The following is a 21,078-nucleotide window of genomic DNA, read 5'->3' on the forward strand; positions in this document are numbered from 1 at the left end:
GTGGTTTTGAAAACCATTGGTTGAACCCATGGTTTATGCAGATTTCTTGTATAAATTATGCTTAAATACCGCGTATATCAAAAAATTCCAATGCTGATGCGAGCTTTTGTCACAGTGCATCAAATTGACAACTGTTGTCATGGTTAAGTACGCTATTTTATTTATCAGTCCTCTGATTGAAGAGTGGACTCTTTAATTCAAAACAGTGGACTCATTAATAAAATAGCATACTTAACCATGGCAACAGGCATCAATTTGGCGCACTGACAAAAGCGTACATCATCATTGGACAATTTTTAATATTCGCGGTAAATAAGCGTAATTCATACAGGAAATTTACATAAATCACGGGTTCAAACCACTGGATTTCAAAACCACCTTTGTGAATTTGGGATGCTTTGACCCTTACTTCTTGGGTCATACCAAAGCAGTGCAGAGGCAATGAGCATGCAAATGTCGGAAACCCATTGTTCAGGCGTGTTTGTGTGGCTTGCGATTGCGATTCAAGATCCTGTTTCTTATATCTAAATCAGTTCCCGAATAAACAAATGGTATTATACAGGCCCCTGACATATCTGCTGCTTGCTATGTTTGTATGTATGTGTTGACTGAAATACCCCACAATGCATCAGAAACTCCATTTCCTGTGCAAGATGTACAAGAGGCAGAAATCATAGAGTTAGAAATTTGGTCGGAAGGTAGTGCCTCAAAAAAAAAAGATCACCAAAATTAACCTGCTATCATTCTTGATAACCTTTAATACTGTATATTTATGAATGAATACAGAAGTCATATTTTTATTGTTATTTGAAATCTTCATTGCATCTCATCTTACTCTGATAAGATGGAACATTTAAGAAAGCATGTCAAGGGCAAGAATAAACGAGGAAAGAAAAACATTCTAGGTGTTCCAAGACACAGTTCCACATGCCTCTCAACATTAGACAAGTACATAATTAAAGATATATACTTTATATAAAAATGACAGCAACAAAACGAGTTGACTTCTTCGTCTCCGTAAAGTCTTGTTCAGACATGAGACATCAAAGCTCGCCAACGTTTTAAGTGTTTAGGCATGGTGAGACAAAACACTTATGCTAATAAACATGCATAATATACTGTGAGCTGCTAAAAGAATTGCTTAACCCTAAAAAGACTGGGGGGGCGGCTGATTCAGCCCCCCCCTCGACATTTTTCGCAATAAATCCGCCGCGCGAAATTTTTTGACCGCGTCGCTCGCTGACTTTTTACTTTCAAGTCTCGCATAACTTTTGAGACCAAAATTGTGACCCCCAGGTACGCGGTTCCAAAATTACGCAACATTTTGTAAGTGCATGCAGACCCAAAATTACTCAAAAACGTGAATTTGTGTACAAATCCAATGCAAATAGTGTTCTTAGCGAATATTCACAAATGCATCATTATTTTTCCTTTTACTGCTGAAAATCAATTAATTTTATCTTTTTTATGGTCAAAATAAAGTCCCCAACAATTTCCATTGAAAAAACCAATAAAAAACAAAAAGTCGAAAAACAAAGAAATACATAAGAAATTTAAAAAACAATAGAATACATAAGAAAATAAATGTGATTTTGAATTTTTTTTTAAATCAATATGATTAGATGCCTATCTAGAGTATGTGAAACAAAAATTAGCATTTCAGGGGCATTATTTTATTAATTAGAGCAAACTTATGATTTTACGCATAAATTAGCATAATTAATGAGACACAAGATTTTTTGCAGAATTTGATGTTATACTTTTGTAGATAATGCCATGGGTAACGCGCGTGCCAATTTTCGTCGCGATCGAGATCATAAGGGGGGGCTGAATCAGCCCCCCCCCCCCAGTCTTCTTAGGTGTCGAAATAGCCCAGTCTATTTAGGGTTAAACCTATAAAACACACCATATTGATATCATTATGTCATAAATTATTTCTAATTGACATCATAATGATTTCATGATAATGATGTTGTGAGTCATGGGACAATTGATGCCACAATTTTGTCCGCATAACTCTTGGCAAAACATATTTTGAATCAACTTGTTGTGCAGATATTTATAGAATGACAACAAAAGGCTTCTTGCATCTCCTCTGTTCTTTACCATCTCACATCCAAATGACAAATTTCACAATGCTGAGCTTCATTCATGAGTTTTATAGTGTCATGTCTGAACAAATCTTTCATCTCCATAATTTTAGCTTTCTAAAGCATCTACATCATCATATAATAATCTGAACCAGTACATCAGTACTGACCTAACAAATTTACACAAAATTTACATCATTTTTATTTTTTCATTTTTTTTATATATTTTTTTTGGTGGCTGGATGACTTTCTTTATAAATGATAAGAGATATAAAGACATCTATAATGTGATCTAAAAATGTCCCTCAGATCTCATTTATTTGGAGTTCTAATCAATATCATTTTGAAGCCTAAATCTTCAACCAGATATTTTTAAAATGACTATGTTACCTAACTATTTGCTAACAGTAATACTACCTTACAAATGAATGATTTCCAATTTACTGGAGGCTTGTGTCATTTCTATTACACCCCACATCAAAATAGTTAAGTAGGACCAGGGAATCTAAGTGTAGATCACATGACAACATTAAATCACTTTCTTTGTGAATATGGGATGGATTTTGTTTTTTACCAGACATCTTTTTGTACAGGTACACAATTGTTTGTAAATATTTCATGAACATAAAATTACAAGTATAATGTTCTTATTTCAATACAGCAAAGACCCGTTTCTCATAAAATATGTGAAACACAATTAAAAAGCTAAGGTGTCTTGCATAGGACAAGGGATAAATCAATTTAGGGGAATCATCATATCCTACTAAACTGCTATGATTAAGAAACAAGATGATAAAATGGACCCTGGCTTATAAAATCTTGTATTACTTTAAAATCAACCTAAATTCAATTTTATCTAGACTCTAATTTCCAACTGAATAATTGATATCAATCACAAGTACGTCTAAAATTGGCTTAGCTGTGACAATTTAGGCTTGATTCATAAACAATACATGTATATTGAAAAAAAATATATTCTGACTTTTCTTTAAAGAGTTAAAGTAGTGTATAAATGCAGTGTACATGGTTGACAAGGAATAATTTCAATTTAAATTCTTGTGCTCATGTGACCAACTCAACAGCATTATGACCTATCTGATAGCTTAACCCAAAGGTACTATGATGATTCATACATTGTTAAGTTATGGCACTTAATCATAAAAAAGTAAACAAAAAGGTAGTGGACCAAAAAAAAATCAGAGTTGTGACTTTTGAAGAATAATAAAAGCACAACGGTCATTAGATACTAAGCAGCATTACTCATCACTTTTTTATATTTTCCTCTTTTGATTCAATAGTGTTTGTTGTTGCATTATCAAAATGCTGAGCAAACAGGATTCACAATATGTCCATCTTGAGATTTTATAGCCATGTTGCCACAATACAGAAAACCCCAAGCTTCCCCCATTGGAAACAACAGTTAATTTCTGCACATCAAAACAAAAGCACTTTGCCATCTCAGATGTCTATGTTGGCCATTTATGGTTTCAGTCTCCCCCCCAAATTGGATTGAAATAGATTACCCAAATGTCCACTTTGAAGAGAAAAATGTGCATTGCACACTGTAACTAATGAAGCTACTTTTGATAGTTTAGCAATGCACAAAACTCTTAAGAATGTTGGTAAAGCCGAATATACATGTACACCCACAGAATAAGATTGGAACTTATTTTCTGGATGTCTTATACAACCTTGATGATTGAATTCTCCAAATTTATTTGAAGCCCAAAAGAGAGTCCAATCTGATTCCCTACCAGATGGGTTGACACAACATTCGCAACTCCATATCTCTTACATTATAAAGAGCAACCCAATCTCCTCATTTTCTACTTAAATAAGATTAATTACACAGATGAAAAAAAGAAGAAAATATACATGAAGACAATAGAAAAGTTACTCTCAACTCATTAAGTTTTCAATGGCTTTTTCTACATCCCAACAAGATAAAGATAACGCTTCCCTTGCACACGTCTGTGGAGAAATAAAAAGAATGAAAAAGGATAAAAAGGTTCAAATAAATTTTAAATAATGGCAAAACACATGAGCAAAAATAAATGAGAAAGTTACATTAAATTTTGTTGAACATTCAAAATGCAAAGAATCTATACTATCAAGTATATTTCAGTATAAGAAAATAAAAAGAAAACATACTCTACATATGGTATGTATCTTTGTATTTTGAAAGCTCAATTAACTCTCTGGGCCAACACTTAATGAAAATAATTGTGAACTAAAAATGAAGCATCTGGATTGAACTGATAAAAATTTTCTATTTTAAAACAAGACCATTTGTCTCTATCACTTCAAAATAATCATTGTAAATCTCATGTGAACTTTTACAGTAAACATCAATTCAATACCTGATATAACATTTTGGTACAACCTGTTTGAAATATAATATCTGCACATCTCAATAAATATCAATTTGTTCTGCTAACAAATACATTTGTCGCTGTGTAACTCTTTAAAATGGTTCAGTAATTCACTGTGGTCATACAATAATTCTACCAAGAAACAAGAATTTCAAAAACGAGGAAAATGGTATACTCACTTCTTCAAAACCCATTTCTACAATTTGTCTGACTTTCTCTTCCAAATTTTGATTTTTGGCACTACCGTCAGCATACACTGTTGTCCAATGTTCTGCTGTCTTGATAAATGCATCGTGGTCTTCCTTGTACTAAAGGGTGATAGAAACAATATTGAGTATAGAATTATACTTGTACAGACATCAAGGCTTCAAAATATGGCACAGAATAAACAAAGCAAATTAACCAGCAGGTACCATTACGTCAAACTTCCCTTTGAAACAATACCCCAGTTCGGATTGCGAACTGCGGTGTTGTACCCCATTTTCCATTTGGATCTCCTAAAAATCATTTCCAAGCCCTTATCACCCACGTTTGGCCAAGTATAATCCAGGGGTAGTCCCCGCTGTCTCAATTTCACCCCCACAGGCCAGTACACGAGCGTTGAGCAAAGGACGAAAAGATAAACAACAGCTACCCTATTACGTAAGACTTCTCTGCCTGTAGTAGGACCTTCGGAATGAAATTATTGTATTCCATATTTAATCACCTTTTCAAAGGCATATTGTATTCAGTAACCCAATGTTAGTCCATTTTCAATTTCGAACGAAGAAAATCGACCTCGGAATAAGGAAAGTAAGCGAATAAAAATGACGGCATGCTTGCAGGGACCGCACTCAGCGCTGCCCATGCATCCCATCGTGTGTGGCCCCCTGCTGTGACTGTATACGCCGGGCTGTTGTTTTATCTTCGGACCAACGTCAAGAAACAGGTGTCTTGTTACTTAAATTGCTCTCTTGAGGCAGTTACGGCTGGAGAAGAGAATTGATGAGAAGGGGAACTGGGGTATAGTGTTCTGAAATGGAAGTTTTTCGTCATGCTGCAAAGAATCTGACAAAATACAAGTACTACATGTATGTTATCTATTAACCTTAATACTCTCGGGGTATTTCAAAGCTTATTACCGGGGAAGGGCCATTATGGCCTCCCCCCTGAGATCTCGGCCAGGGGTTGCCCGATTGCCTCAAAATTTTGCACAAGGGTCAAGAATTATGTAATCTACAAAGTTATATCTAGCTATATTTATGAAAGTCCTTTTATTATTTTTTTAATTTATCAATTTATTCTAATTTATGCAAGAAATCATATATTTGGTATTTCTCACTAAATAAAGCCTCTGGAATGGCAATTCTTAAATCTCATTCATTCCCGAAAGTGGTAATGTGGTAATTATTTCTTAGGAATTTCATTGTTTTTAAATTTTCTTATGTATTTCTGTTTTTTGTCATGCGTTTTCAGATGCGTATATGTGGGTGTGTGTGCAAGGATCAAAATTAGCGGTTGCCCTGGTGCCATTGGCAACCAAAACTGCCGGCAGGCAACCTAAAAATCCCACCATGGTTGCCCGGATGGCAGCCAAAAAAATTCTGGATTATATTTTCTCAAAGAGAATATAATTCTCCCGAATTTGTGGCAAGCAAGAATGACTTCCCAGTCCAAAGTTTACAACTTCTGGAACAGGAAAAATATCTTTCAAGATCACCTTGGCATAAAGTTTTAGCTCCAAAAGATCGCCCAAATCTAGCACATGTTGCTCAATCACACGCATGTGCTAAGCAATCCTATTGAGCCTAAATTTGCCTGCCATTGTGTACTAAGACTAACTACCTGTGCAGCCTGTCTGTCAAAGTTTGGCTAAGACCTCCGTGACAACCATAAAGCTAAAATTTTGATATACAGTAAATGAAGTGGGGAGTTGCCAGTTTATGTAGAAATGATAGCACTTCTGTTATGGTTTTTGAATTTACAAAATGTAGAGGGAGCAAAAATTGGTTTGTCAATTATCAGATCAAGAATATGGAAAGGGGTCGCAGGAATAACCTTTACTTACTTGCACAGTAGTTACATCTTCATCAAAAAAAAAAAATTGACATTTTTTAATATTTCCTTGTACTTTATGAACATGTGTGAGCTTGCTCATTAATATGCATGAGCGTGATTGCCTATTCATATCATTATCACATTCATAAATATTGATGACCAACTCAAAATATGGCATTTTCTGAATATTGAGGAAATTTTTGAATGCCAAGTTGTAATAAGAATCGTGTTTACCTATCAGAGTGACCATGAACTGATTATATTTGCGCATCATGGGGTCAAAGGTCATATACATAAAAATATAGCAATAAGTGAAAAACCATTTGAGAGAAAAACCTCAAACTTGGTTCCTACATTCATATTGGACGGACAATGATCGAAGTAGATGTTGGGTTACTAGGTCAAAAGCCATTATGTAAGGACATATCTCACTCTCTTGACAAATGTAGATCCATTATCCTCTTCTCTAAATTTGTCTAGGGTAGCAAAAACTGACCATGTCGGATGGAATCAGTAGAAATGGGGTTCCCGGACTTTTTATGTTTGAAGGTGTATTCTGTTGAAAGTTTAAGTGATCACTTGATATTTCATGGTGCAATGATTAAACAAGTATTCAAATAAATTATTTTTGAAAAGATCTTTGATATATTGTTGTCATGGAAACAGGGATGGCCCAAAGTCTGATCATGTCGGACAGAATGAAAATGTTACCAGTAAGGAGCATACCTGTTGGGCTACTACAGCATCCTGGGGATCATCAGGTTCAGGTGATGCTAGTAATGCCTGTAATGATAGTAAGACTGTACGTAACGTCATGGCCGCTGCCCATTGGTCTTTCAGGATGTCTAAACAGATGGCCCCCGTCACGGAGCTGATGTTCGGATGCCAAATCTTGGTTGAGAACTTTACCTGTAAGGAAACGTTCATTAGACTAGTCAACAAAATTTCAGCCTAATGTACCTCCTACATGTAATCTACAGCTATTTAAAACTCAAGGTATGATAAAAATTAGCAAAAACAAAAAGATTTGTATGATATTGATTAATAGTAATGCATCTCTACTTGGCAGCCTTCTAAAGATACATGAATGTGTATGAAGTGAGATAATTTCTTTTTTTTCAAATGGTACTCATGGATTGCAATCAATTTTCCATTATTTCATGCGATAGTTACATGTAAAGTGCAATACAATACCACAGAGCCCCTACAAGTATATTACAGTACTACACTACTACTACTACCACCAAGGGCGGAAATCTCTTCCCAAAGGTAGGGGGACCAGGGGCTGGAAAATTTGACAAGCAAAAAAAAAAGGTTATCACCAAAAAAGTATGGTCATCTCGTACAAAACAAGTTTTATTTCGATTTTGAATGATGTATTTCTAATTCTTTCTATCATAAGAAACCAAAAAGAGTAGGGGGACATTTGATATTGTGTCCCCCTACTTTTTGGGGTAGGGGAGACATGTTCCCCCTGTCCCCCTTGGGATTTCCGCCCATGACCACCACCACCATCACCACCACTACCACCACCACCACTACTACTACTAATACTAATACTACTACTACTACTACTAATACTAATACTAATACTAATACTACTACTACTACTACTACTACTACTACTACTACTACTACTTCTACCACCACTACTACTACTACTACTACTACTACTACTACTACTACTACTACTACTACTACTACTTCTACTTCTACCACTACTTCTACTACTACTACTACTACCACCACCACCACCAATACCACCATCATCACTACTACTAGTAAGTCCTACATCTCCTTGCCTTTCAATAAAGTGACACAGGGAAAATTGGTCTTGACTATTAACATTTATAAATAAGAGCATAATTTCTTCCCTAGAAGCTGAGTATCTTCACTAGATGGCACATTCACACATGAACAAAAATTAGATCCTTAAAATGAAAATGGATGGACTTTATGGTAATGAAGGCTTACACGAGGTGGATTGAAGGGGTACGTCTCTGGGACTTCGATGTGTAACTTGAATTTACCACCCTCGTATGGTGTGTCTGGTGGTCCTATGATTTCCCCTTGGAGTTTTGAGAAATCATTGATTGGAAATTCTATCTTGATCTGATTCTTAATAGCCTGCAAAGAAAGGAAAACAATATGAAAAACCAAAATAGATAAATAAATCAACAATGATAATTGTACAAAATGTTTGGCTCCTTAAAGGTAAAGTCCACCCCAGAAAATAGTCTATTTGAATAAATAGAGAAGAATTAAACATGACTAACGCTGAAAACTTCATCAAAATCGGATGTAAAATATGAAAGTTTTAAACTTAAAGTTTCACTTATTTTTTTCATAAAACAGTTCTATGCTCAACTCACTGATATGCAAATGAGAGAGCCGATGATGTCACTCACTCACTATTTCTTTTGTTTTTTATTGTTTGAATTATACAATATATTAATTTTTACAGACTTGAAAATTAGGACCCCCTTGCTTGAACCAGAAATTGTTAAAATAATAGAATTCCATGTGTTCTGGGAGGAATGAAACTTGGTTTCACATGACAATGATGAGAAAATTAAAATATTCATATTTCATTATAATAAAATACATAAGAATTAGTGAGTGATGTCATCAGTTCCCTAATTTTCATTTTTTTGGGGGGGTGGACTTGTCCTTTAAATAAAATAGTAATGACCATGGTGCACATTCTGGGGAATGTTTCATGAAAGGATTTGTCAGGCATTTTATTCTGATGAGTCTGTTTAATCAGAGTTACCCTAGTATCTGTGCTTGTCAGCCAATCAATATGCGTATCTAGGAAAGTTCATAGATTTGACAACTTGGCAGACAATAAGTATTGATGAAAAGTTGCCAAAAAAGTCATGGTCAACTTACATACCTACAAGTAAGTCACAAGTTGTGTGTAATCTATGTCCATTCAAGGAAAATCAGTAAGATACTTGAAGAAATATTACACCTCCTCTTGCAGGATGGACTAGATATCTTTACCTGCACATCCGGATTGGACAGCTCTATACATGTACTTAATGGTCTTTAATTAAGTAAATCTGCAAGAATCTTTTACACTGAAGGCAGATAAGAGGAAATCTATGGCATATATGCAATGATTCTCCAAATTATCCTTTGTGATCTATTGTACATTATTTCTATAACAATTTATGAAATATTGCTTGCAAATTTCTTCAAATTGCCTTCTTTTCTGGATTAACAAAAAGTATACTTCCTGACAAGTCTCAAACAGATATATGCACCAATTGTAAATTAAAAGTATAATTAAGAGATAGCCTATAGGCATGGCCCCCTAGGAGCATCTCAAACGACCTTAAATATTGGGGCATTTAATCAATATACAATGTATCTATCCGACATGTTTCATTGGATAATAAGCATTAAAATAAATCCTGTAAAGTGATTGGTTCAAATACAATGCAGTATCATGTAACCAAAAATGTTCTAATAATGATGTTTTGTGACGTTAGACCTCGATATATTTTTCGCTACACCAATATTCTGATATCATTATTTGGGTCAATCCATGTCAAATCAACCAATGCTTGTCACCCGACCCCCTTCGATTTTAATTAAACTCGCACCAAATGTTCCCCCAAGTGTCTGACGGAAAAATCTGAAATATTTTGCCCCAAGGTCAAATGGATGCTAAGATACGGCCTCCCTTAGCAACCAATGCGTGGCCAAACAACCAAGTTTTAAAAAAATTTACTATTTTTGATTGACTGCTGCAACTAAGTTTGATGAGGTAGAGTGCTTATTTTCTGTAAATTGGAAGAACTTTTTAGACTTAACATGCACAGTATATTACGGCACGGATCTGACCAGCCGTTATTGCGCACAAGGTCGCCAAAAACGGTGTTAAGCATCCAAGTCAGTGATTTTGGGTGCATGTTTGGAAGCTCATAACTTCCAAATTCAATTAGCTTAGAGCCCAATATTATGCATATTTGAAGACTATCACTTGCTCAACAGACATACAAAAAATTGGCCCAAACGTGCACGTCGTTTTCTTGTAGGGCGCCCTCAAAGTTGGATTTTTTCTAAAAGTTGCCAAGTTCAATGTCACGGATCACCCCTTGTCCCATCAAGGAGCAACACCAATTTCTGTATACTGATAGACAATAACCTCTATTTTTATGGGATACTTAAAATTTTTTGTGACCGAAATGTTTAATAGCTGGTTTACGCATTCGAAAATGGTCGTAAACACCCCCAAACCAATGTAAAACGATACATACAGGTTTATCAGCACATTTCAAATTGCAATAAATCAGAAATGAAAAGCCAACAAATACTGGTATTGTCTGTAATGGTAGTCTGTAATTAGTACTAAAAGGATATGCATCACAAATAGTTTGACTAATTGGCAAAGACCTTTAACTTTACAGCTGAAAATCATCAAAAACAATAAATCAGGTCGATTTTCGTTGATTATAGGGCGCTAAACTGTATTTACACGTACTAGTTTGTGTGTCATTTCAACACAAATGATTATTTTAAGCTGTCAATTGCCAATCTTGTTCCTTTCAGGCTCTATTTCAATATCCAAATAACAAACAAAGCAATATCTCTACCTTTTGACCTTGACATTGATCTAAAATTAGCTGAAAATGCCTTAAATTAGCATATTCACAACACCCATGAGCTTTACAACACATTTCAGAATTGATTTTCTCACAGACTAAAAGCTTGATCATGTTGATATTTGCAGTATTGGTAGTCCATAATGAGTACTTGGATGATCTAGTATTAATTCATTTTTTTTACAACACAATGACCTTGAAAAGATGGCTGAAATTCACTCAAAATCTTTAATACGCCAGTATCTCATCGTTAATGGTTGTTTACACCGACTTTCACTTATGTGTCATTTTAAGACAAATGATGATTTTAAGCTGATAATTGCAAATCATGTTCCTTTCAGGTTGTCTTTTAATATCCAAATAATAAAGTCATATCTAGCGCGATCTGTACAGGGGACTCAATGGCCATATGTTTATGTACTAAGTTCGGATATAACAGGGAGGTGAAGTTGCGTGACAGCCGAGGTAAGTTACTGTTTTTGCTCCTTTTAACTTGATTTTTCCCCGTTTTTGGCAATTAATGCCAAGAGGGAATATTAATTTGCATTTCGGTCACGTTAATTTTTCAAAAAGTTTGATTCATTAAAGATAAAAAATTGAAGAGCCCCGATGGGGGATTTTGCATTGTAAGTCCCCTAATGGTGGCTGCACAATAGCGAGCCGTCTGTGTACGAGGAGAAATTCAACAAATAAAAAACTCCTCGAAACAGACGGCTGCCAGTTGTCTAGCTACGTACATGTACTTCACATATACATGTGTATGAACACCCAGTGGTGGAATATGCTGCAACAGCATGGAACCCACATACACAGAGGAATGTCAACAAGATTGAAAATATAAAATGAAGATATGCATGCTATGTCACCTGTGACTTCAACCAACCACCCAGCGGAACGACCATGCTTGAAAACCTGTACTGGCCATTGTTACTAATGTTGTAACCCGCTCCCGTTGCGGTACGGGTTAGCCTGCCGGTATGCCCCCCGATCGCGGGTTGCGGGCCGAGTTCATTCTCAAACCCGCAGACCGTCATACGAAAAAAAGGGAGAAGTAACGACGCATAATAAAAACATTAATAATGATCATGTGCTTCTTACGTGGCGGGTTTGGCCGCGGATTCTTTTAGAGACGTAGATATTTCCTTTAAAAAAACGCCGGCGTATTTTTGTCTTGTGAACAGTGAACAGGACTGAGACAGTTCGACATAATACATCGAGTTGCTCTTTCAAAGGAGCACCAGTGCAGCGCAGTCAAAATCAATCGCATAGGCCAATGAAACTCGATGTTGAGTTTCCCGTCCCATTTTTTTCAGCTCATAATGAGGAACCGATTTCATTATTTTCCAGAAGATGAAAGTTTGACATTTTGTAACCTTTTAACGCACTATTATTCTGTGGAATTTGAAGCCAGGGAAAAAAATTAATAATTTTTAGGGGGGGTTCCATTTTCAATTTTTGTAATATTTTTGGGGCTCCATTTTTACCTTTCGGAGGCTACTTTTTGCATTTCGGGAGCTCTTTTCAAATTCTACGTTTTTGCATTTTGAGGAATACCTGTTCACTTATTAAATTAATTATTACTTATTGTTTAATATTGTATAATTTTTAAAGTTATTTTTTCATGCTTAGAATCTTGGATGTGGGTGTGTTTGTGTGACTGTAAGTTGAACTTGGATATAAATGAATTCAATATCTAATTTCTACTCCATCTATTTCCAGTAATAAAGGCCCACATACCCTAACTTTTCCTGAAGTTCTTTGAAAACGCAGATGATAGATCTCCACGAAAATTGCATTTCTCTATGGGGGAGTCTAAATTTGGTGAGAATGAACTCATTAATAACTTAAATATACATGACGATGAAGAAATCATCAAACTTTATTGGCAGTTTTGAATAATATACCAGAAATATAAACTCTGTCTGAATCAGAAAATCACCATCATTGAGGCCTTTACAGAGCGAAGTGTCCCCCAGAGCTCTGGCAGAGAGACAGAGCTCAGACTGGCTAGCTAGTACAAGCGCCAATGCGTGAGCCTCCCGTCGGCCTTGTAAAACAGATTGAGCTTTGTTTGATGATTTTTTGTCTGATATTTACCTCATCCCCTAGAAAAATAAAACCAATGATTTTTAAGTTATAATTAGCAAATAAGATAAGTTATTTTGGATGTTACTAGGCCGCATGACAACTCACCAATGCGAGGTTACTAGACTCTGGGATTTATTGAGGTAGCTCAACCATACCTCGAGCAATGTTCGTGCAGGCTCCACTCCACTTCACTACCGCTACATCGGGTAGGTGGAGCGTAGTGTAGCGGTAGTGAAGTTGAGTGGAGCCTGCACGAACATCGCTCGAGGTAGGTTTGAGCATGCAGTGTCATTCCATTCACAAGAAAAAAAAGAAAGAAAAGATTTAGAGGTATTTACAAGATATACATGTACAAGTAATTGTGTGACTGAAAAACTTATATGTTTTATATCATTTTTGTTAATCTAGATCTATGTCAAAATAGTAAAATAATGAATTATTTTCAGAATTTGATTTTCAACCACTGGACGACTTAAGCATAAAACATCACATAGCTGGCACAGGATTACATAATAAACATTACACTCTTCGATATTTCTGCTCCGTATAATAAGGGTATGTGCGAGGTCCAGATATTATCGAATTGGCAGTTGCACTAAATTATACTGCAAATTTTGACGTGCTAATTCAAGCGAATGCTAAATTTGTCAAAGTGCTAAATCGTACTAGCGCTAAAATATCATTGTGGCATGTTGGAAAAGAGAGACGGAATAAACGAAAATTCAAAAATATAGGCTTTGTTTAGAAAATTGTCACAATCAGGGGCGGATCCAGGATTTTCCAAAGTGGGGGGGGGGGGCACACTAGGGCACATTCTTTTAGGAAGTGTTTACAAGCAAAAAAAAAAAGAAAAAAAGGTTTTCAATTCAATTTGCTCAGTATAAGAACAACAATATAAACAGTTTACCCCCGAAAAAATTGCCGAGCAAAAAAAAGGCATTCACATTATAAAAAAAAGGGGGCACACTTTTGTTTTAATGGCATTTCAACCGATAACAAATTTTAATTTTGCTTCTCAAGTGGTCACAATTACTTTCGAAATCAAGTATTAAAATCGCAGCAAAGTCTTAAATTTTTTGTTGAAAACATTTCGGGGGGGGGCTTGTCAAAATTTTCGTCGGGAAAATGTGTCCCCCGACCCCCCTTGAAAAATCTCTGATCCGCCCCTGACTATTTCTGTACAATGCATGGATTCATCTATCAATCGCGGCAGTCAAGTTGCTTTTGGCCTCATTTTGCAAGCTAAACGCATGCAAGCTCCCGCGCTCCGAGTTGAAATCGATATTTTTTTTAAGAATTTGGCAATGATAATTCATTGTTATATCCGCTGCATCAGTATGAGAGTATCAATAAGGCCATTTAGACTATGATTCCATCATTCCAATGATTTTTAAATAATAATGGTTAAAACTTTGATTATAAACGAATTTAAACATCATCCAATTAAACTATCGTGAACAATGTAGGGAGACGAGAATCCCGGTTATATCCTATATGACATCTTTGTGAAAGTGGGGCAGGGGCGGCGGAGCAAAGTTGAAAGTGGGGAGGGGTACAGGGGGCACATTTTCTTGCGAAAAGGGCATTATCATAAACATATAGCCGTATGCAGAATTTTTAGCTGGGGGCAGCAGGCCTAATTTTTTTTTCCAAAAAATCGAAAGTACTGCCACTATCTTAAATTAAAGAATTATCAGCAAATTTCAAATTGCAATAAATCAGAAATGAAAAGCCAACAAATACTGGTATTGTCTGTAATGGTAGTCTGTAATTAGTACTAAAAGGATATGCATCACAAATAGTTTGACTAATTGGCAAAGACCTTTAACTTTACAGCTGAAAATCATCAAAAACAATAAATCAGGTCGATTTTCGTTGATTATAGGGCGCTAAACTGTATTTACACGTACTAGTTTGTGTGTCATTTCAACACAAATGATTATTTTAAGCTGTCAATTGCCAATCTTGTTCCTTTCAGGCTCGTTTTCAATATCCAAATAACAAACAAAGCAATATCTCTACCTTTTGACCTTGACATTGATCTAAAAATAGCTGAAAATGCCTTAAATTACATGTAGCATATTCACAACACCCGTGAGCTTTACAACACATTTCAGAATTGATTTTCTCAGACTAAAAGCTTGATCATGTTGATATTTGCAGTATTGGTAGTCCATAATGAGTACTTGAATGATCTAGTATTAATTCATTTTTTTTACAACACAATGACCTTGAAAAGATGGCTGAAATTCACTCAAAATCTTTAATACGCCAGTATCTCATCGTTAATGGTTGTTTACACCGACTTTCACTTATGTGTCATTTTAAGACAAATGATGATTTTAAGCTGATAATTGCAAATCATGTTCCTTTCAGGTTGTCTTTTAATATCCAAATAATAAAGTCATATCTAGCGCGATCTGTACAGGGGACTCAATGGCCATATGTTTATGTACTAAGTTCGGATATAACAGGGAGGTGAAGTTGCGTGACAGCCGAGGTAAGTTACTGTTTTTGCTCCTTTTAACTTGATTTTTCCCCGTTTTTGGCAATTAATGCCAAGAGGGAATATTAATTTGCATTTCGGTCACGTTAATTTTTCAAAAAGTTTGATTCATTAAAGATAAAAAATTGAAGAGCCCCGATGGGGGATTTTGCATTGTAAGTCCCCTAATGGTGGCTGCACAATAGCGAGCCGTCTGTGTACGAGGAGAAATTCAACAAATAAAAAACTCCTCGAAACAGACGGCTGCCAGTTGTCTAGCTACGTACATGTACTTCACATATACATGTGTATGAACACCCAGTGGTGGAATATGCTGCAACAGCATGGAACCCACATACACAGAGGAATGTCAACAAGATTGAAAATATAAAATGAAGATATGCATGCTATGTCACCTGTGACTTCAACCAACCACCCAGCGGAACGACCATGCTTGAAAACCTGTACTGGCCATTGTTACTAATGTTGTAACCCGCTCCCGTTGCGGTACGGGTTAGCCTGCCGGTATGCCCCCCGATCGCGGGTTGCGGGCCGAGTTCATTCTCAAACCCGCAGACCGTCATACGAAAAAAAGGGAGAAGTAACGACGCATAATAAAAACATTAATAATGATCATGTGCTTCTTACGTGGCGGATTCGGCCGCGGATTCTTTTAGAGACGTAGATATTTCCTTTAAAAAAACGCCGGCGTATTTTTGTCTTGTGAACAGTGAACAGGACTGAGACAGTTCGACATAATACATCGAGTTGCTCTTTCAAAGGAGCACCAGTGCAGCGCAGTCAAAATCAATCGCATAGGCCAATGAAACTCGATGTTGAGTTTCCCGTCCCATTTTTTTCAGCTCATAATGAGGAACCGATTTCATTATTTTCCAGAAGATGAAAGTTTGACCTCTTGTAACCTTTTAACGCACTTTTATTCTGTGGAATTTCAAGCCAGGGGAAAAAATTAATCATTTTTTTTGGGGGGTCCATTTTCAATTTTTGTAATATTTCGGGGGCTCCATTTCTACCTTTCAGAGGCTACTTTTTGCATTTCGGGAGCTCTTTTCAAATGCTACGTTTTTGCATTTGGAGGAATACCTGTTCACTTATTAAATTAATTATTACTTATTGTTTAATATTGTATAATTTTTAAAGTTATTTTTTCATGCTTAGAATCTTGGATGTGGGTGTGTTTGTGTGACTGTAAGTTGAACTTGGATATAAATGAATTCAATATCTAATTTCTACTCCATCTATTTCCAGTAATAAAGGCCCACATACCCTAACTTTTCCTGAAGTTCTTTGAAAACGCAGATGATAGATCTCCACGAAAATTGCATTTCTCTATGGGGGAGTCTAAATTTGGTGAGAATGAACTCATTAATAACTTAAATATACATGACGATGAAGAAATCATCAAACTTTATTGGCAGTTTTGAATAATATACCAGAAATATAAACTCTGTCTGAATCAGAAAATCACCATCATTGAGGCCTTTACAGAGCGAAGTGTCCCCCAGAGCTCTGGCAGAGAGACAGAGCTCAGACTGGCTAGCTAGTACAAGCGCCAATGCGTGAGCCTCCCGTCGGCCTTGTAAAACAGATTGAGCTTTGTTTGATGATTTTTTGTCTGATATTTACCTCATCCCCTAGAAAAATAAAACCAATGATTTTTAAGTTATAATTAGCAAATAAGATAAGTTATTTTGGATGTTACTAGGCCGTATGACAACTCACCAATGCGAGGTTACTAGACTCTGGGATTTATTGAGGTAGCTCAACCATACCTCGAGCAATGTTCGTGCAGGCTCCACTCCACTTCACTACCGCTACATCGGGTAGGTGGAGCGTAGTGTAGCGGTAGTGAAGTTGAGTGGAGCCTGCACGAACATCACTTGAGGTAGGTTTGAGCATGCAGTGTCATTCCATTCACAAGAAAAAAAAGAAAGAAAAGATTTAGAGGTATTTACAAGATATACATGTACAAGTAATTGTGTGACTGAAAAACTTATATGTTTTATATCATTTTTGTTAATCTAGATCTGTGTCAAAATAGTAAAATAATGAATTATTTTCAGAATTTGATTTTCAAACGCGGGCCAAATTTCATAACGCGGGTGGGCGACGGGAAACTCAACATCGAGTTTCAGCGGCCATATGGAATGAAATACAAAATCAGAAGGAAATAATATGGAGATATACAAGAAGAAAAAGTTGACTGTATCATTATCCAGGTATTTATTTCAATTTTCATTACTTTATAGACAAGGTCCCATAGAATTGAATATTGTAATTATGATTGTTGTGAGTCGCCGTGTCGGCCAACCTGGACTGAAAAACAACATTGCCGATCTTTGCTGGGCAGCCTGGGCTAGCTAGCGCGCGCTGAGCTGCGGCTCCAATCCGAGGAGTTAATTGCCTAATACTATTAATTTCAAGATCAGAGGGGACCCATTTCGCGGTACAAAGTCACCCAAAAAATCATTTTCTCTCCAGAATAAAAGGCGAATTTGCAAATTGTAAGTAAATTCACTCCTGGCTAGGTTCGTAGTTGGCATATATATTATCCTGATTTGAGCCTGTATAGTGCGGGGATTGCAGAAATAATATTTTTCATTTTTCAAAGATAAATTGACTTGCGGGTTAAAACCTGATGGGTCAGCGGGTCTTGCTTGCAAATTACTGGATTATACAGGACGGTACGGTTTGGGTTTCACTTGCGGGTGCACAACGCCTTGCTGTGCTGAATCGTATGGGGAGTAAAAAACATTTAATTACTTCGTGGGCTTACTTCCCATGGTATACAGTAGAGGCGCTGGTCCAAAAATTGGGATTGTCCCAGAAAACAAGGATATCCTCATAAACCAAGACAAATCATGTCTTGATAAATTGAGACTGTCCTTGTTTATGGGGACGTTTTTTATTCACTTCCCCCTACGGAACAAAGACAGCAATTACGGATATTTAGAGTGCTAAAAATAGATTCGGTGACCTCAATTCCCCCCAGTTCACCGTCTATTTTTCATGACTTACCGTCTTCCAATAATCTTGTTATGAAACCTGATATGTTTACATTGACTAGCACACTTGATTGGTGTCGGCACTTGACAGGTGAATGAATTTTCCTAGATTTCTTGTGTGAAGAAATCCTTATAAACTGAGCCATTCCCTGTAATCTCTGTATAGGCTGTAAACTGGGACGATCCCAATTTTCTGACCAGCACCTCTACTGGTATATGTTACTTAACTTAAGACAATTCTTGACAAACATTATCCCTTTTTTTTAGTGGAGGGGACATATGGAAGTCTTGCCCAGAAATTTTCAACTGAACAATCAATGGATATTGGCATTGCATGTTGAATTGAATTTGATTTGACATTTTGGATTTGTCTGACTTGATTGATTGGATTGAAAAAAAAAATTACCTCATCACTGTTCATAACTTCCTTCAGCTCCCTCTGTATTCTGCCTGTAGCGATGTTAGCCATATTTCTTGAGATAATGGAGGGACTATTCTTACACTTGAAATCTCAATCATCAGTCAACCACTGGACGACTTAAGCATAAAACATCACATAGCTGGCACAGGATTACATAATAAACATTACACTCTTCGTGGATATTTCTGCTCCGTATAATTAGGGTATGTGCGAGGTCCAGATATTATCGAATTGGCAGTTGCACTAAATTATACTGCAAATTTTGACGTGCTAATTCAAGCGAATGCTAAATTTGTCAAAGTGCTAAATCGTACTAGCGCTAAAATATCATTGTGGCATGTTGGAAAAGAGAGACGGAATAAACGAAAATTCAAAAATATAGGCTTTGTTTAGAAAATTGTCACAATCAGGGGCGGATCCAGGATTTTCCAAAGGGGGGGGGGCACACTAGGGCACATTCTTTTAGGAAGTGTTGACAAGCAAAAAACAAAAGAAAAAAAGGTTTTCAATTCAATTTGCTCAGTATAAGAACAACAATATAAACAGTTTACCCCCGAAAAAATTGCCGAGCAAAAAAAAGGCATTCACATTAAAAAAAAGGGGGGCACACTTTTGTTTTAATGGCATTTCAACCGATAACAAATTTTAATTTTGCTTCTCAAGTGGTCACAATTACTTTCGAAATCAAGTATTAAAATCGCAGCAAAGTCTTAAATTTTTTGTTGAAAACATTTCGGGGGGGGGCTTGTCAAAATTTTCGTCGGGAAAATGTGTCCCCCGACCCCCCTTGAAAAATCTCTGATCCGCCCCTGACTATTTCTGTACAATGCATGGATTCATCTATCAATCGCGGCAGTCAAGTTGCTTTTGGCCTCATTTTGCAAGCTAAACGCATGCAAGCTCCCGCGCTCCGAGTTGAAATCGATATTTTTTTTAAGAATTTGGCAATGATAATTCATTGTTATATCCGCTGCATCAGTATGAGAGTATCAATAAGGCCATTTAGACTATGATTCCATCATTCCAATGATTTTTAAATAATAATGGTTAAAACTTTGATTATAAACGAATTTAAACATCATCCAATTAAACTATCGTGAACAATGTAGGGAGACGAGAATCCCGGTTATATCCTATGACACATCTTTGTGAAAGTGGGGCAGGGGCGGCGGAGCAAAGTTGAAAGTGGGGAGGGGTACAGGGGGCACATTTTCTTGCGAAAAGGGCATTATCTTAAACATATAGCCGTATGCAGAATTTTTAGCTGGGGCAGCAGGCCTAATTTTTTTTGCAAAAAACTCGAAAGTACGGCCACTATCTTACATTAAAGAAAAAATTGGAAAAAATGATTATCTATCCCACTCGCATGACTCATGATACTTGATGTGATTATTTTCACAAGTTTTTTCATTCAATATGCACTTGCATAACAGAAAGGCGCTAAATAAAGAAACCGGGCGAAAATCAGGCACGAAAAAAAAGTTTTTTCAGGACAATTTTTTTAGCACACACAAACCCATTATTCCATAAACTAAAGACTCTAACAATATTTGACATAAATTAACTTCAAAGTTTACTGCTGATGTTCAAGTACACAAATAACATGCTTCCCTCTTCATTCCACAAATTTTATACAATGAACATATTTATTCATTCATACCCTACAAGGAACTCTTCAAATTTTTACTTAATTAACCCCAAATTGCTCATTGCACAGAGATCCATAAGACACCACGGTCCCGATTTATGGAACTCTCTACCAGATTCTATCAAAAAATGTTCATCTCTTTACTCATCAGAATATTTAATTTAAGTTTTCTGTGTCAGTATGTAAGTTAATCATTAAATCTTTTTTTTTCCTGTGATTAAATCATCACCAAATACTTTCCCATGACCATCATCATAATCTCCATCATGGCCTTCATTTTCACCATTATCACCATCAT

General features: G+C 36.3%; 1 protein-coding gene across 1 annotated transcript; it reads right to left on the reverse strand.

Annotated features, from left to right (window-relative positions):
* Positions 1-3,768: 3,768 nt before the first annotated feature.
* On the reverse strand, positions 3,769-19,318 carry LOC121412082 (ubiquitin-conjugating enzyme E2 K-like). Its single transcript, XM_041604993.1, has 5 exons — positions 19,118-19,318; positions 8,474-8,626; positions 7,226-7,408; positions 4,642-4,770; positions 3,769-4,061 (listed from the first exon to the last, which is right to left on the reverse strand). Exons 1-5 carry the CDS (start codon positions 19,178-19,180, stop codon positions 3,990-3,992), a joined length of 600 nt encoding a protein of 199 aa, XP_041460927.1. The 5' UTR covers positions 19,181-19,318; the 3' UTR covers positions 3,769-3,989.
* Positions 19,319-21,078: the final 1,760 nt, after the last annotated feature.

The sequence above is a fragment of the Lytechinus variegatus genome, chromosome 1 (assembly GCF_018143015.1).
Source record: "Lytechinus variegatus isolate NC3 chromosome 1, Lvar_3.0, whole genome shotgun sequence".
In the NCBI taxonomy this organism is placed as follows: domain Eukaryota; kingdom Metazoa; phylum Echinodermata; class Echinoidea; order Temnopleuroida; family Toxopneustidae; genus Lytechinus; species Lytechinus variegatus.